At 52.3% G+C, this 15,895-nt stretch overlaps 1 protein-coding gene across 2 annotated transcripts in view; it reads left to right on the top strand.

Annotated features, from left to right (window-relative positions):
• PIEZO1 (piezo type mechanosensitive ion channel component 1 (Er blood group)) overlaps positions 1 to 15,895 on the top strand; it is an 82,692-nt gene that overhangs the window by 60,949 nt on the left and 5,848 nt on the right. Inside the window, exons 31-44 of one of the 2 annotated variants that reach the window (XM_087728844.1) lie at positions 584 to 700; positions 2,461 to 2,561; positions 4,365 to 4,467; positions 4,578 to 4,679; positions 5,734 to 5,906; positions 6,001 to 6,125; positions 7,210 to 7,395; positions 8,405 to 8,663; positions 10,313 to 10,501; positions 11,837 to 12,071; positions 12,371 to 12,515; positions 13,613 to 13,760; positions 14,833 to 15,047; positions 15,141 to 15,299. In XM_087728844.1, the coding sequence (XP_087584970.1) occupies positions 584 to 700; positions 2,461 to 2,561; positions 4,365 to 4,467; positions 4,578 to 4,679; positions 5,734 to 5,906; positions 6,001 to 6,125; positions 7,210 to 7,395; positions 8,405 to 8,663; positions 10,313 to 10,501; positions 11,837 to 12,071; positions 12,371 to 12,515; positions 13,613 to 13,760; positions 14,833 to 15,047; positions 15,141 to 15,299 (2,257 nt within the window). The remainder of the gene's footprint in view (positions 1 to 583; positions 701 to 2,460; positions 2,562 to 4,364; positions 4,468 to 4,577; positions 4,680 to 5,733; positions 5,907 to 6,000; positions 6,126 to 7,209; positions 7,396 to 8,404; positions 8,664 to 10,312; positions 10,502 to 11,836; positions 12,072 to 12,370; positions 12,516 to 13,612; positions 13,761 to 14,832; positions 15,048 to 15,140; positions 15,300 to 15,895) is intronic. The other variant, XM_087728843.1, reaches the window with a different exon arrangement.

The following is a 15,895-nucleotide window of genomic DNA, read 5'->3' as shown; positions in this document are numbered from 1 at the left end:
AGAGAGAGAGACAGAGAGAGAGAGAGAGAGACAGACAGAGAGAGAGACAGAGACAGAGAGAGAGACAGAGAGAGACAGAGAGAGAGACAGAGAGAGACAGAGAGAGAGACAGAGACAGAGAGACAGACAGAGAGAGAGACAGAGACAGAGACAGAGACAGACAGAGAGAGACAGAGAGAGAGACAGAGACAGAGAGAGAGAGAGAGAGACAGACAGAGAGAGAGACAGAGAGACAGAGAGAGAGACAGAGAGAGAGAACGCTGGGGAATTCTGGGAGTTGAAGTCCACAAGTCTTAAAAGTTCCCAAGTTTGGACACCCTTGCCTTACAGAATAGGAACCCTCACCAAAGAAGGGGAAAGGGCCAGCTAGGTGCCATCCAAACCGCCCACAGTCCTAGCCAGAGTGCTTTGCCAGAAAGCCCCCCCCCCCCACTGAGATGTTGTGTGGACATATTTTGGGTGGTCTCCTCCGTTGCCAGCTTCTTCTGCCTGCTCGGGGGAGGGTCTCTGCATGTCTTTGTTGCCTGGGAAAAACGTTGGCATCTTCTCTGACTTTCTCTGCTTCTCTTTTCTTCCCTCCAAGGAAAACCACATTCTGTGGAGGGCAGCCCCGCATCGCCTGCTCTACTCTCCCCAGAGGAAGTAGCCCTTCCTTCTCGGGTGGACGGAGGCTGCCGGGGGAGGCAGGGCCATTACAGGGGTAACGTGTTTGCACTGGCCAGAATGGGGGGAAGTGGGAGCAGAATCTTCCCCTCTCTGCTCACTCGAATTCCCTGGGAGATCCGGCCACGGGAGTGGGGCCTTCCGTGAATTGGCCCCCAGGAACATCCCTCAGGACTCGCTGGAGTTTATTGGGAGGGGGGGAGGGTTACATTGCAAGCCCCCTGGGGGTGGGTGTACCCATGCAGCATTTCTCAACCTTGGGCAGCTTGAAAGTGGGTGGACTTTTAACTCCCGTGCTGGCTGGGTGGATTCTGGGAGTTGAAATTTGAAATTGAAATTAGCAATAGCAATAGCAGTTAGACTTATATACCGCTTCATAGGGCTTTCAGCCCTCTCTAAGCGGTTTACAGAGTCAGCATATCGCCCCCAACAATCCGGGTCCTCATTTTACCCACCTCGGAAGGATGGAAGGCTGAGTCAACCCTGAGCCGGTGAGATTTGAACAGCTGAACTGCAGAACTGCAGTCAGCTGAAGTAGCCTGCAGTGCTGCACTCTAACCACTGTGCCACTTCGGCTCTTGAATGAATTTATATGCTGCCCAAACCCGAAGGACTCCGGGCGGCTTACCGAATACAATTCTAAGGGGAAAAAATAAGAATTAAAAATAGAGAAAAAGAAACAGATTTAAAAGCAACACACCATACACTCAATCTAGATGGGGCTGGACCTCATTTATGAGGTCAACAGCCCCAGGCCTGCCGGAATAGCCAGTGGCCTTTCGGAAGGCCGAGAGAGTGGGGAGGGTCCGGATCTCAGGGGGGAGATCGTTCCATAGGGTCGGAACAGCTACAGAGGAGGCCCTCCCCCAAGGAGTCGCCAGCCGGCATTGTCTGGTCGACGGCACTCGGAGAAGGCCCATCCTTTGAGATCTTATCGGCCGTTGGGAGGTATGTGGCAGGAGACGGTCTCGCAGGTATCCGGGTCCTAGGCCATGTAGGGCTTTAAAGGTGATAACCAGCACCTTGAAGCGCGTTCGGAGACCGATAGGGAGCCACCCATCTTGCCAAGGTTGAGAAACGCCGCTTTAGGGCGCTGGCAGCGCCTGGCCTTATTGGCAAAGGGATTTGAGGTAGTTTCCCAACCGAAAGTTCGACGTCCAAGGTGCCAGCAAACAGCCCAAAGCATCAAATCCAAAATCCAAACCGCAGCACAAGAGCTGAAAGGAGAATGCCATATGTCAGTGGTTCCCAAAGTTGGCAACTTTAAGACTTGTGGACTTCAACTCCCAGAATTCTCCAGCCAGCTCTGCTGGCTGGAGAATTCTGGGAGTTGAAGTCCACAAGTCTTAAAGTTGCCAACTTTGGGAACCACTGCCGTAAAGGGACCAGTGGGGGGAAAATGTCTCTGGGGTTGGCTGGGTCTCTTCCGACTCTCCACCCTGAGGGCAATTTAGGAAGAGCCGAGTCCAAACCAGCCTTTGGCCCAGACGCTCTGGCTGGTCACCTGCCCTGTGGCCTTGGTCTGGAGGGAGACCCAGGGCTGAGAAGAGGCATTTGTGGAGGGCAGGCAGCCCTTGTGGGCTCTCCTCTGAACTCTTTCCTACCCTCCTTTCCTTGACCTGTAGGGTGGCCCTTCTCTGTACATGCCTAGAGGCACTCTTGCCTTTCTGTTACTCTTCCTGCATGCCTCTCTTCTCAAGGGAGCCGTGGCCTTCCCCGACCCACGTGGGGCTGTTGAGGAGGGGGGGAAGGAGGGAGGAGAAGGGCACTGACTGACTTTTGCTGTGGGGCCCCTAGTGCTCCACTCGGGGGATTACTTCTTGTTCGAGACGGACAGCGAAGAGGATGAGGAGCCCCCCGTGGAAGATCCGAAGCCCCCAAAGCAGAGCGCCTTCCAGGTGAGGAGGGGGCAGGAGATTTCCCCCTACAAGGCCTTGGGTGGGTGGAGAGCACAGGTATTACTGACTGCCCGGGATATGAATTTACTATAGCAGTGGTTCCCAAACTTGGCAACTTTAAGACTTGTGGACTTCAACTCCCAGAATTCTCCAGCCAGCTCTGCTCTGGCTCTGCTCTGCTCTGCTGGCTGGAGAATTCTGGGAGTTGAAGTCCACAAGTCTTAAAGTTGCCAAGTTTGAAGACCTCTGATCTAAGTGGAGAGGTTGCAGAGGAAGGGATTGCAAGAGAGTAAGTTATGCTGGCTGGAGAATTCTGGGAGTTGAAGTCCACAAGTCTTAAAGTTGCCAAGTTTGAAGACCTCTGATCTAAGTGGAGAGATTGCAGAGGAAGGGATTGCAAGAGAGTAAGTTATGCTGGCTGGAGAATTCTGGGAGTTGAAGTCCACAAGTCTTAAAGTTGCCAAGTTTGAAGACCTCTGATCTAAGTGGAGAGATTGCAGAGGAAGGGATTGCAAGAGAGTAAGTTATGCTGGCTGGAGAATTCTGGGAGTTGAAGTCCACAAGTCTTAAAGTTGCCAAGTTTGAAGACCTCTGATCTAAGTGGAGAGATTGCAGAGGAAGGGATTGCAAGAGAGTAAGTTATGCTGGCTGGAGAATTCTGGGAGTTGAAGTCCACAAGTCTTAAAGTTGCCAAGTTTGAAGACCTCTGATCTAAGTGGAGAGGTTGCAGAGGAAGGGATTGCAAGAGAGTAAGTTATGCTGGCTGGAGAATTCTGGGAGTTGAAGTCCACAAGTCTTAAAGTTGCCAAGTTTGAAGACCTCTGATCTAAGTGGAGAGATTGCAGAGGAAGGGATTGCAAGAGAGTAAGTTATGCTTGCTGGAGAATTGTGGGAGTTGAAGTCCACAAGTCTTAAAGTTGCCAAGTTTGAAGACCTCTGATCTAAGTGGAGAGATTGCAGAGGAAGGGATTGCAAGAGAGTAAGTTATGCTTGCTGGAGAATTGTGGGAGTTGAAGTCCACAAGTCTTAAAGTTGCCAAGTTTGAAGACCTCTGATCTAAGTGGAGAGGTTGCAGAGGAAGGGATTGCAAGAGAGTAAGTTATGCTGGCTGGAGAATTCTGGGAGTCGAAGTCCACAAGTCTTAAAGTTGCCAAGTTTGAAGACCTCTGATCTAAGTGGAGAGATTGCAGAGGAAGGGATTGCAAGAGAGTAAGTTATGCTTGCTGGAGAATTGTGGGAGTTGAAGTCCACAAGTCTTAAAGTTGCCAAGTTTGGGAACCACTGTACTATAGGAAATACACATTTTTAAATTTTACGTTTTATGATTATTATAAAACAAATGCAAGCTACAAACCCCCCCTAATTCCTTTGTAGTTGGGCTCACAGCTGCTGGTTAAATAAATGCACCCCTCTTTTATAAAGACAGTTTTTCCTGCTCCCCAGGCCCTGATAGGCTGCTGCATGAATGCCATATATTAATAGGAACGCCCTCTGTACATGCTCAAGGGGGCTGTGTCTTCTCATGCCACCTGCTCGAGTTGGCAAAGGCCCTGAGACCTCTTCAGGCAGAAACCCCCTGTGCCATCCAGACACCTGAGTCCCATCTCCTCAGCCAACACCACCGACACCTGTCAAGGGATGGTGGAGTTGCCTTCAAAGCATTTGGACTCTCGGGGTTTGTCTGTCTCTTGTGAGGTCCCGAGATGGTTCTCCTGGCGGGGTGATGGGCTCTCCTGCTTCTGGGATGTTCTCCAGCAGTTGCATGAGGCAGGCTCGATCTCTCTCTCTCTCTTCTGGGTCCAGCTGGCCTACCAGGCCTGGGTCACCAGCACGAGGACTGTCCTCCGTAAGCGCCAGGAGGAAGAGGAACGGCGGACGGATCCAGCTGAAGGCAGCTCTTCCCCAGGTGAGACCATTTCCCCAGCTGGCTCTTCCTGTCAACCTTCAGGACCTGGGTGGCTATGGGGCGTCCAGCTGAACACGATCCGTTGGTTTCGCCATCTCCCCCTCTTGCAGGTGAGGAGGCCAAAGGGGAGACTCTGCCAGGTGGATTGCCAGAGGAGAGACACAGCCAGGAGGAGGAGGAGGAAGAGGAGGAGGAAGAGGAAACAAGTCCAGGTAGCTCACGATGGAAGGGAATGCCTGCAGCTTTGGCCCCACCTTCAGGGTCCAATCCCTTAAAACAAGGTTTCACAATCTCAGCTGTTTTAAGATGCGGGGACTTCCAACTCCCGGGATTCCACAGCTCCAATTTTACAACCTTTTTTTACACTGGTCATTAAGTGGTCACCACGGTCTTGGAGCAATCTTATCTTTCCCTTTGGAGCGATTCCCTGAAAACCAGACACAAACATCCGTTTTCAGCAGAAATGCTGCAACTATAGCAATAGCAATAGCAATAGCAGTTAGACTTATATACCGCTTCATAGGGCTTTCAGCCCTCTCTAAGCAGTTTACAGAGTCTGCATATCGCCCCCACAGTCTGGGTCCTCATTTCACCCACCTCGGAAGGATGGAAGGCTGAGTCAACCTTGAGCCGGTGAGATTAGAACCGCTGAACTGCAGATAACAGTCAGCTGAAGTGGCCTGCAGTACTGCACCCTAACCACTGCGCCAACTCGGCGCAGAAACCTTGTTTCTTTGCCAATGCAGAGAGATTGCCAAGCATCCGAAATGTGATCCTGTGACCCGGGGAGGCATCATAATTCTGAAATCGGGTCGTAACTACCTTTGGGGAGGGGGTGTGTGTGTATGTCATAAATTTGACCGGTCAAATTGGTCAAACTGGCCACAGGTCGAGGACAGCATGTACCCAGTTAACTAAGAACTTGCAAAGGGCTTCCAGCTTTCAGATGGAGATCGGCCAGACTCCCTTGTAAGAGGTGGATCCTCCATGTGCAGGGGCAGTGCACTGCAAGAAAAGAGGAGGAGGGAAATACGGAACAATTAACCAGTGTAACTGCTTGGTTCCAGAAATTGTGGGTGCCCCATCACTGGAGGTCTTGAAGAAGAGACTGGACAGTCATTGGACTGGAATGGTGTAGGGTCTGCTGCTTGAGCAGGGGGCTGGACTAGAAGACCTCCAAGGTCCCTTCCAGCTCTGTTTGTTCTACTACGGGCTCCCTTTCCTGCCTGGAGATGTTGCGAGCTACCCAGGCTGTTTTTTTCTCAGGGAAGAGCAACGTTTTGCAGCGGATCCTGAATGCCCTGCGCTTCCTGTGGGTGCTGTGCCAGGCCACGGTGGACGGCTTGACCCGGTGGCTGAGGGCCCTCACCAAGGACCACGAGCATCTCTCCACCATCCTGGGCCTCGAGAGGTTTGTGCTCACCCAGCAGCTGGATCAGGTGAGCGCCCGTCGGACGGGCTGGGGCTGCCTTGGAGGGGAACCTGCTTCCTCCAGCAGGCTCATCCCTCTCCGTCCCTGTCCCCCCCACGCAGGCAGAGGAGGTTCAAAGAGGCATCCTGGACAGGCTGTATCAGCCAGCCACACCAGCCGACAACACCTCGCAGGACACGGCCCTGCCTGGGACGGCAGCCATCTCACCCAACAGCATGGCTTCCAGGCAGGTGCATATGGGGCCGGGGAGGGGAAGCTGGGGCGGCTCTGCCTTGCAGCAGGTGGGGTTGTGAGCCCAGAGTCTGGGCCTGTTCCCTGTGGGGCCCAGGAGTTGAGGAAGGCACGTCCCGGGGAGGATAAGAGGGCTCCCTTCCCAGGAGCAGAAAGCAGGACCAGTGGCGCCAGGTCAGCCCAAGACAAGGATCCTGTCTTGGAGGTGGACCTTCAACCTGCATCTCCCAGGCTTTCTGGCCCTCAGTTCTGTCTCCTCCTCCACCACCACCATCACCTCATCATCCTTTCCCCCTCCATCATCTGGCAGTGCTGCTTCTGGGGCAGCTGTGGCAATGGCCCCCGGGTGCAGTGGTGAAATCCAATTTTTTTTTGCTACTGGTTCTGTGGGCGTGGCTGGGTGGGCGTGGCAGGGGAAGGATACTGCAACATCCCCCTTCCCTCCCCACTCCTGGGGCCAGCCAGAGGTGGCATTTGCCGGTTCTCCGAACTACTCAAAATTCCCACCACTGGTTCTCCAGAACCTGCTGGATTTCACCCCTGTTCCTTGGGTGGTGGGCAGCCTCTCCTTCCCTGGAGGCTCTTGGCAGCCATCTGTTACGAAGTAGGCAGTTCAGTCCCTTGTCCTGCTTGAGGTGGGTTGGGTGACCCCCCCTTAGAGCCCATCCAGCAGCGGACTTGCACAGCACACCGGACCTGAGCAGTTTCAGCCCGAGTTCATTTTCTTAGGGGCTCTGATGTTAGGAGTTCCAGCTGGCGCATTTAGTTTCCTTCTGGTGTTGCAGCATGTTGTTCGAATGTCTGTGGATATTCTCAATCATCCAAGTCCTGGTTGTCCCAAAAGTCCTTTCCCAAAAGGCAACCGGACTTTGTTTTTTGCCTTGAAAACTTTTTGCTTCTCGTCCAGAAACGAACTGGAGAAGCTTCTTAAGATGAGAAATGAAATGTTTTCAGGGGTGGGGGGTGTGTAGAGACAAGGAAATCCAGTTGGAAAAGCACCTCTGGGGCAGGCATGTTGTCTGAACTGGGAAATAAGGGGGAATTCCGTCAAATGTGTAACCCCTTTTATGCTCCCACAGCGGCTGCGACGGGCCAGAGGTCTTCAGTGCTGACAGCACCGGCTACAACTCTCGAAGCGCCAGCGAGGAGCAAATTCCAGCCGTGGATCTTCCGGACAACGCAGGACTCGTTCCCAGCGACTCCCAAGAGCTGCTGGCGTGTGCCAAGAGTCGCCCCAGAACCGCCAGTGAATTGCTCCTGAACAGGTATTGCCTTGGGCGAGCAAGGACACCCCACTTACCGTGGCTTCTTAGGGTCACACGAGCCAAAGCAGACCCTCTGCCTGGCCTCCCACGAACACAACTTCCAGAGTTGACACGGAGGTTCCAGTTCAGCTGGCTGGGGAATTCTGGGAGTTGAAGTCTTTGAGTAGCCAAGGTTGGAGAACTTTTCTCAAGAAGATAAGGAGGAGTTCCAGAACTCTTATTCCATCAAAGGAGGATGCAGTTGTTGTTGTTGTTGTTGTTTTTAAAATATATTTTATTTTCATTTTCATGCACTCACATGTATACCCCATACAGTATTAAACAATAATTGCATCAATTCCTCTTGTTGACAATGCCCCAGAAAATAAAAGCCCAATATACCTCCTTCCGTTCTCCATACACCTCTTTCTTCCACCACCCTCCAACTTTCTATCTTCCCTCCATCATCCCCCTCTACCCTATTTCCCCTCGCCCTCTGCCACTCCTCTCTCCAGATCCACTCCCCTCCTTCCTTTTCACCTCCCCACTCCACCCCTCTCTCCCATCCCTCTCTACCCATCTTTCTTCTTTCCTACTCCTCCTCCCCTCGGTGTATTTCCACTATATGTTAATGTATTTGGCTTATCCTATTTTTAAAGAAATATTAGAGAAAAACAGTATACATGTGAAGTCACATTGCATTGAGATCTAACACATCGTGTCTAGCCTAATATATATCCCTCCCTCCCTCCACCCTCCACCCTCCACCCCGACCCCCCTCCTAAAGGAGGATGCGGTTGTTGATCCCTGGAACATCTTCGACAGACAAAGGGGAACGAGTATAAAAACAGTATCTCTGCCATCCAGCATGTTGAGACTTCAACTCCCAGAATTCCCAGGCAGAGTGGAGCATTGTGGGAGTTGCAGGCTCAGCTCAGGGGAAGGCAGATGGTGGTGGGCGTGGGGATTCCAGCTTGGAGGAAGCTTTCTCTACCTGCTCCCACCCCCACCTGTCCCTTTCCTCTTCCAGGTATGTCTCCTTCGAAGAGCTGGAGGAATCTGAGCTGTTCTACCGTTCCCAAAACCGCTTTGTGCAGCTGCTGGTGGCGTGTTACCACTTTGTGGCTGGGCATTCGGACCTGCTGTGTTACTTCATCATCATCCTCAACAACATGGTCACGGCCTCGGTCATCTCCATCGTCCTGCCCATCCTCGTCTTCCTGTGGGCCATGCTCTCCATCCCACGGCCCAGCAAGTCCTTCTGGATGACGGCCATCGTCTACACAGAGGTGGGGGCCCTTCTTCAGCGGGCGGGTGGCGGAAGTCTTCAAAGCTCATTTTGATGGGAGGAATGGCTTGGCACAGCCTTTTCCCAGCTTGGCAAGCTGAAGGCGAATGGATTTCAACTCCCAGAATTGTCAGCAACGGCGATGCTGGCGGTGGAATTCTGGGAGTTGAAGTCCATTTACTTGGAAATTGCCACTGTTGGGAAACTGGGCAGATTTCCTCTCGCTGGGTGCCCACCTGCCTGGTCTGTTGGACTGCCTCCATTCCCCTACCAGCAAGAACTGGAGCCCACCATGACACACCAGGGGGGGCGGCTTCAGGGACTCTGGCTTAGGGTTCTCCGTGCTGTCTGGAAGGGCCTGTTCAGCAGAGACCAGGGGTGACATCCAGCAGGGTCCGGAGAACCGGTAGCGAAAATTTCGAGTAGTTTGGAGAACCGGCAAATGCCACCTCTGGCTGGCCCCAGAGTGGGGAGGGAATGGAGATTTTGCAGCATCCTTCTCCTTCCACACCCATCAAGCCACACCCACAGAACCGGTAGTAAAAGAAAAAATTGAATTTCCCCCCTGGGAGAGACCCAGGCTGGGCTCCAAGGGGTCTGAAGATACTGGCTGAGTCTCGCCCAGGCTCTGGACTCATTCGGATGGTTGAGAGTAGAGCCTCCATATTCAGAGGCAACTTATCTTCAGCTGTTAGGCTTCGTGGCACGACAAAACCGCGCTCCACTAAGCCGCGCCCGATTAAACCGCGTCGCTGACGTCATCAGCAGGGCGACAACAGCGACCGCGGAGAAAAAAGGGCGCTTTATTTTTTTATTATTTTTTTATTATTTTTTTATTATTTTTTTATTATTTTTTATTTTTTATTAAAGTATTTTTATTAGTAAAAGAAAAATACAACAACCAATAACTGGTAAAAGACAATACAACATCCACTGTTTCGCTTTACATTTGACTGTGTTTCAAGACATTCCCATAATATCAAAATCATTATAGACATCAAAGGTTAGGTATCTTCTCCCCTCCCTCCCTCTTTCCTTCCCTTGTTTCTTCTTTCCCACTCCCCTTCCCTCCCTCCTTCTCTCCTTCCCTCCTTCCTTCCCTCCTTTCTTTTCCCTTCCTCCTTTCCTTCCCCTTCCCTTTCCTCTCTTCTTCCCCCCCTCCTTCTCTCATATCTTCCCTCCCTCCTTTCCTCCTTCCCTCCTTCCATTCTCTTCTCTTGAGTTCCCTCCTAAAAAAAAGGGAGCTTTAAATAGCGCTTTGAAAGCAAGCCGATTCACGTTAAGGTAAGGGTTAGGTTTAGGGTTAGGTTAAGGGTTAGCGTTAGGTTTAGCGTTAGGTTAAGGGTTAGGATTAGGTTTAGGATTAGGTTAAGGGTTAGCGTTAGGTTTAGCGTTAGGATTAGGGTTAGGGGTTAATTTTAGCTTTGGCGTTCGCAGCGTTCTTTTTTCATTGCGCTGTGATGACGTCAGGTACGCGGTTTCGTCGAGCGCGCTTTAGTCGAACGTGGTTTTGTGGTGGAACCGTTAGGCTTCAGATAATGAGGAGAGAGGTTGCCTTCCACCCTTCCTTGCGAGGAGAGCCCTCTGGTAGAAAATGGAATGCCGGAGAACCAAATCTTTCTTCTCCTCCCCCGGATTCTTCTTGCACAGGTCATGGTGGTGCTCAAGTACCTTTTCCAGTTCGGCTTCTTCCCCTGGAACAGCTACACCACCATGGTGCGCTACGAGGGGAAGCCGTTCTTTGCCCCTCGCATCCTGGGCGTCGAGAAGACCGACAACTACATCAAATACGACCTGATCCAGCTCCTGGTGCTCTTCTTCCACCGCTCCCTCCTCCTGGTAAGAAGGGACCCCGGATCCCCAGCTGGGCTGGGAGAGCAAGCGTGGCTGAGGCCGAGGGACACCTGGCCTTTGGGGAGTTGCTAGGAATCCTCAGCCGAGCCGAGGTGGCGCAGTGGTTAAATGCAGCACTGCAGCCACTTCAGCTGACTGCTATCTGCAGTTCAGCGGTTCTAATCTCACCGGCTCAGGGTTGACTCATCCTTCCATCCTTCCGAGGTGGGTAAAATGAGGACCCGGATTGTTGTTGGGGGCGATATGCTGACTCTGTAAACCGCTTAGAGAGGGCTGAAACCCCTATGAAGCGGTATATAAGTCTAACTGCTATTGCTAGATAGATAGATAGATAGATAGATAGATAGATAGATAGATAGATAGATAGATAGATAGATAGATAGATAGATAGATAGATAGAAATAGGTAGGTAGGTAGATAGATTAGATGATGATGATAGATAGATAGATAGATAGATAGATAGATAGATAGATAGATAGATAGATAGATAGATAGATAGATAGATAGATGTAGGTAGGTAGGTAGGTAGGTAGGTAGGTAGGTAGGTAGGTAGATAGATAGATAGATAGATAGATAGATAGATAGATAGATAGATAGATAGATAGATAGATAGATAGATAGATAGAAATAGGTAGGTAGGTAGGTAGGTAGGTAGGTAGGTAGGTAGATAGATAGATAGATAGATAGATAGATAGATAGATAGATAGATAGATAGATAGATAGATGTAGGTAGGTAGGTAGGTAGGTAGGTAGGTAGGTAGATAGATAGATAGATAGATAGATAGATAGATAGATAGATAGATAGATAGATAGATAGATAGATAGATAGAGGTAGGTAGGTAGGTAGGTAGATAGATAGATAGATAGATAGATAGATAGATAGATAGATAGATAGATAGATAGATAGATAGAAATAGGTAGGTAGGTAGGTAGGTAGGTAGGTAGGTAGGTAGGTAGATAGATAGATAGATAGATAGATAGATAGATAGATAGAGCTGAGGTAGCGCAGTGGTTAGGGTGCAGCACTGCAGGCCACTTCAGATGACTGTTAGCTACAGTTCGGCGGTTCAAATCTCACCGGCTCAGGGTTGACTCAGCCTTCCATCCTTCCGAGGTGGGTAAAATGAGGACCCAGACTGTGGGGGCGATATGCTGACTCTGTAAACCGCTTAGAGAGGGCTGAAACCCCTATGAAGCGGTATATAAGTCTAACTGCTATTGCTATTGCTCAGCCAGAGACGCAGGCTGGTTTTCCTCCCAGCCTTCTCTGGGTCTGCGGCACAGCTCGGCCCCTCTCTGAAGGAGTTCTCTCCTCTCCAGAGCTACGGCCTGTGGGACCACGAAGAAGACCTCCTGCCCAAGCCTCAGCTGGAGACAGAAGAACCGCGAGATGACACGGCCAAGGAAAAGGAGGAGCCGGAGCCTTCGGCATCGGCCAGCCCCGAGGCAGAGGAGGTGGTGGTGATGGAGGAGAAGCCGGAGGTGCAGAAAAGCCTCCGCTCTCGGTTCAGGAAGAAGAAGGAGAAGCAACGGAGCAAATCTCCAGGTAGTCAAAGTAGGTTCCCAAAGGCAAAATGGGAGGGCAGGTCATTGACTTTATTCACCCATTCGAGATTTGCATTCATCCCACTGATTAATGTCTGGGTCCCGTTGGAGGGCACAGATGAATTGAGGGGACCGCCGCCCTGGTGGAGCCTCTGCCGAAGAGGGTTCCTTTGGCTGCACCTGCTGGCTGGGATGAACCCAGGAGGTTTGGGAGGGACGAGGGGAGGGCAGAGGCTCCCTGGCTGAAGCACATCAGTGGGGAGAAGGCGGAGATGGGCCAGGAGTCCACCCCGCTTCTCTCTTTCCAAGCCCCAGAGATCCAGGAGCAGGAAGGAGAGGAGAAGGAGGTGGAGGAAGAGGAGGAGGAGGAGGAGAAGAAGAAGAAGAAATCGGGGGCCTCCGGAGAAAAAATGCAAGCTGCCAAACGCCAGATGAAGCACTTCTTGGCTTCTGCGTGAGTGATGGGGAACCGGGCTGGTGGTGGGGGAGGAAGGGCTGGCAACAGCCTGTGGGGGAATCCTCACCAAGGAACACGGGTTGTCATGCTGGGGATGGTTTGGCTGTGGCAGGTAGAGAGAGCCGAGGTGGCGCAGTGGTTAGAGTGCAGCACTGCAGGCCACTTCAGCTTTCTGCAGTTCGGCGGTTCAAATCTCACCGGCTCAGGGTTGACTCAGCCTTCCATCCTTCCGAGGTGGGTGAAATGAGGACCCGGATTGTTGTTGGGGGCAATATGCTGACTCTGTAAAACCGCTTAGAGAGGGTATATAAGAGGTATATAAGTCTAACTGCTATTGCTATGCGTTGTGTTCAGCCATTGTCGATTAGATGGACCAGACGGGGGAATCCGTTCCACAGCAAAAGCGAAGCCTGCTGGGTGGGGAGGGGGGGCTCTAAACTGAGCCTTGCAAGTCGGATTGTGCTGGGCTCGGTGAATGGGGGAGGGGTCTACTGAGCCTCCTCCCAATATTATCTCGTTGCTCTGGTCTTAAAATACATGCCAGCCCATTTGCCCCAGGCTGCCCTTCCAGCCATGCTCCACCAACGTCCCTGCTTCTCGGCAATCCTTGGGTTTATGGCTCAGCCCAGTGTGCAGCCCAGAGGGGGCTTCCTACCGGTTTGGAGAGGTTCGGCTGGGTAGGTAGTAACTCAGCCTGCCATGCCCCCGAACCGGTTCCATCATCGGCGCTGCCATCTTGATTTCAGGTTCTGCGCTCGCACAGAACAATCTTCACTGCAAAAATTTAGATTTCCCCCCTTTTCTGACGTGTGCGTGCGCAGAGCCTTTTAGGTGCAAATGCACACACAGGCAGAGCGCGCATTCGGTGTGCACAGGAACCGTGCGAGCGAATGTGTGAATGGGCAGTAATGCCAATTCTCTTTCCTGCTGGGCTGTGACTCTGGCTGGGCCCTTCCTTGCACCCTACAGAGGTGAACTTGAGTCCGGACTTCTTGGCCATTGGCAATTCTGCGCCTGAGCCACCTTGAGAAAGTACACACACACACACACACACACAGAGCCCCACTCAACCCTCTCCACCCCTCTTCCTCCAGGAGAGCGCGCACGGTCCAGCCGGCCTGCCGGTTTTTCCAGGACATCCTGCACAGCAAGTACCGGGCTGCCACGGATGTCTACGCCCTCATGTTCTTGGCCGATGTGGTGGACTTCATCATCGTCATCTTCGGCTTCTGGGCCTTCGGAGTAAGTCTGGCGGTGCCACTCGGCATTTGCTGCTTTCTTCCAGCCGCGGCCAGTGGTTTTCCTGGGGTGGCACTTCCCGGAAGTTCTTAAGTCAAGTGCTGGGGATTCTGGGGAGCTGTGGTCCCTGGGCATCTAGCAGGTGCCCTTTGGACTGTTCCGGCAGAGCCTTTGGCCCCAAGGTCCTCCTGGGCAGAACTGGTGAAGAAGCAAGAGGAGGAGAGGACGGGGCGGGGGTCTCCAGTGGGCTTCTCTGCTGCTTGGGGACCTTGCTAAGTTTGGATGAAATAAGAGTGGCAAATTCCAAGTGTCTCTGAGATTCATCGCAGGGCCGCTACTCCCCCCCTTTCAGAGAAGGCTGGGGCTATGCCTGGGGGTCCCTGGAGAGGAGTGGAGCAGCTCCCTGGGGGAGGGGGGGACGAGGTGTGTCCCTCCGCCCTGAGCTTCTCCTGCAATGCGCTCTACATGGGGCAGCCCTTGAAGAGTATTCGGAGACTTCAACTCGTCCAGAATGCAGCCGCGCGAGTGATTGTGGGTGCACCTCGGTTCACCCACGTTACACCTATCCTCCGCGAGCTGCACTGGCTACTGATCGGTCTCTGGATACGCTTCAAGGTGCTGGTCGTAACTTATAAAGCCCTTCATGGTATTAGATCTGGGTACTTGAGAGACCGCCTGCTGCCAATTACCTCCCACAGACCCATTAGATCTCACAGGGTCGGCCTCCTCCGGGTGCCATCTACCAGCCAATGCCACCTGGCTATTACCCGGGGGAGGGCCTTCTCTGTGGCAGCTCCGGCCCTCTGGAATGAACTCCCCGCAGAGATTCAGACCCTCACCTCTCTCCAGGCCTTCTGAAAAGCCGTCAAAACCTGGCTTTGCCGGCAGGCCTGGGGTTGATGAGTTCCCCTCCCCGCTCGACTTTTGTGGTTGTGTGATTCTTGCTTATTTTAATTATTTGTATTTTGTTCTATGTTCCCCTTTTCCCCTTTTGAGTTGTTCGCCGCCCTGAGTCCCTCCCGGAGAAGGGCGGCATACAAATAATAAAATTCAATTCAATTCTCTTCCCCTGCAGAAGCACTCGGCTGCAGCCGACATCACGTCCTCGCTCTCCGAAGACCAGGTGCCCCAGGCGTTCCTGGTGATGCTTCTGATCCAGTTCTCCACCATGGTCATCGACAGGGCTCTCTACCTGCGCAAGAGCGTCCTGGGCAAACTCATCTTCCAGGTCATCTTGGTCTTTGGCATCCACATCTGGATGTTCTTCATTCTCCCCGCCGTCACCGAGAGGTGCGTGGCCGTCCTCCTGGCTTCCCCTGGTCCTCCTGCCTCGGTCCTCCTCCTCCTCCTCTTAAAGGCCCCTCTTTGCTCTTCCCTCCCCAGGAAGTTCAGCCAGAATGCGGTGGCCCAGCTGTGGTACTTCGTCAAGTGCATCTACTTCGGCCTCTCCGCCTACCAGATTCGCTGCGGTTACCCTACCCGTATCTTGGGGAATTTCCTCACCAAGAAATACAACTACCTGAACCTCTTCCTCTTCCAAGGGTAACAGCTGAGCCCCCAGAAAAAGAGGGGAGGGGGCTGCTGGGAGAAGTGGGGCCTGATATATGCGGCCCTTTAAGCAGGGGCAGCCAGGCAGCAGGACGGACCCCTTTGGGGGAAAGTAGAATGCTTTGCAGCAAGGTAGAACATGCAAACCTTTCTTTGGGGGGGCAGCTGAGAACATGGATTCCGCCACCTCCGTTGTCTCCATGTCTCTCTGCATCTGCTACCCCATTCCTTTACCATGCCTCATAGTAAGCACCACGCACCATGATGGTCGTGGGGAAAGTGGTGGCACAGATTTCTGCAGAATTGTCGTGGGTTGTTGTAATATAGTTCCTTGTGTAGGTGTGGGTCACCCATGGCCCAGTTCATATCAGGGCATGCAGAGCCACGCTGAACCACACAGGAGAAAACAAACTCCTAAAACCCCATAACATCCTGATAGTGCATAACATAACATAACATTCTGAGATGTGCCCTACCAATGACGCCCAGGATTTGACCATATATAGACAGAACTTCCCTGAAGCAGTAGATTAGAAATTGTACTTTTACAGGCTGTTTTTAACCACATGCTATTGCTCCTCCTGCCTTTG

Source organism: Thamnophis sirtalis, unplaced genomic scaffold (genome assembly GCF_051295495.1).
Source record: "Thamnophis sirtalis isolate CommonGarterSnake01/CBP01778 unplaced genomic scaffold, rThaSir2_p1.2 scaffold_14, whole genome shotgun sequence".
Lineage (NCBI taxonomy): Eukaryota > Metazoa > Chordata > Lepidosauria > Squamata > Natricidae > Thamnophis > Thamnophis sirtalis.
This window is presented reverse-complemented; position numbering and strand designations above follow the sequence as displayed.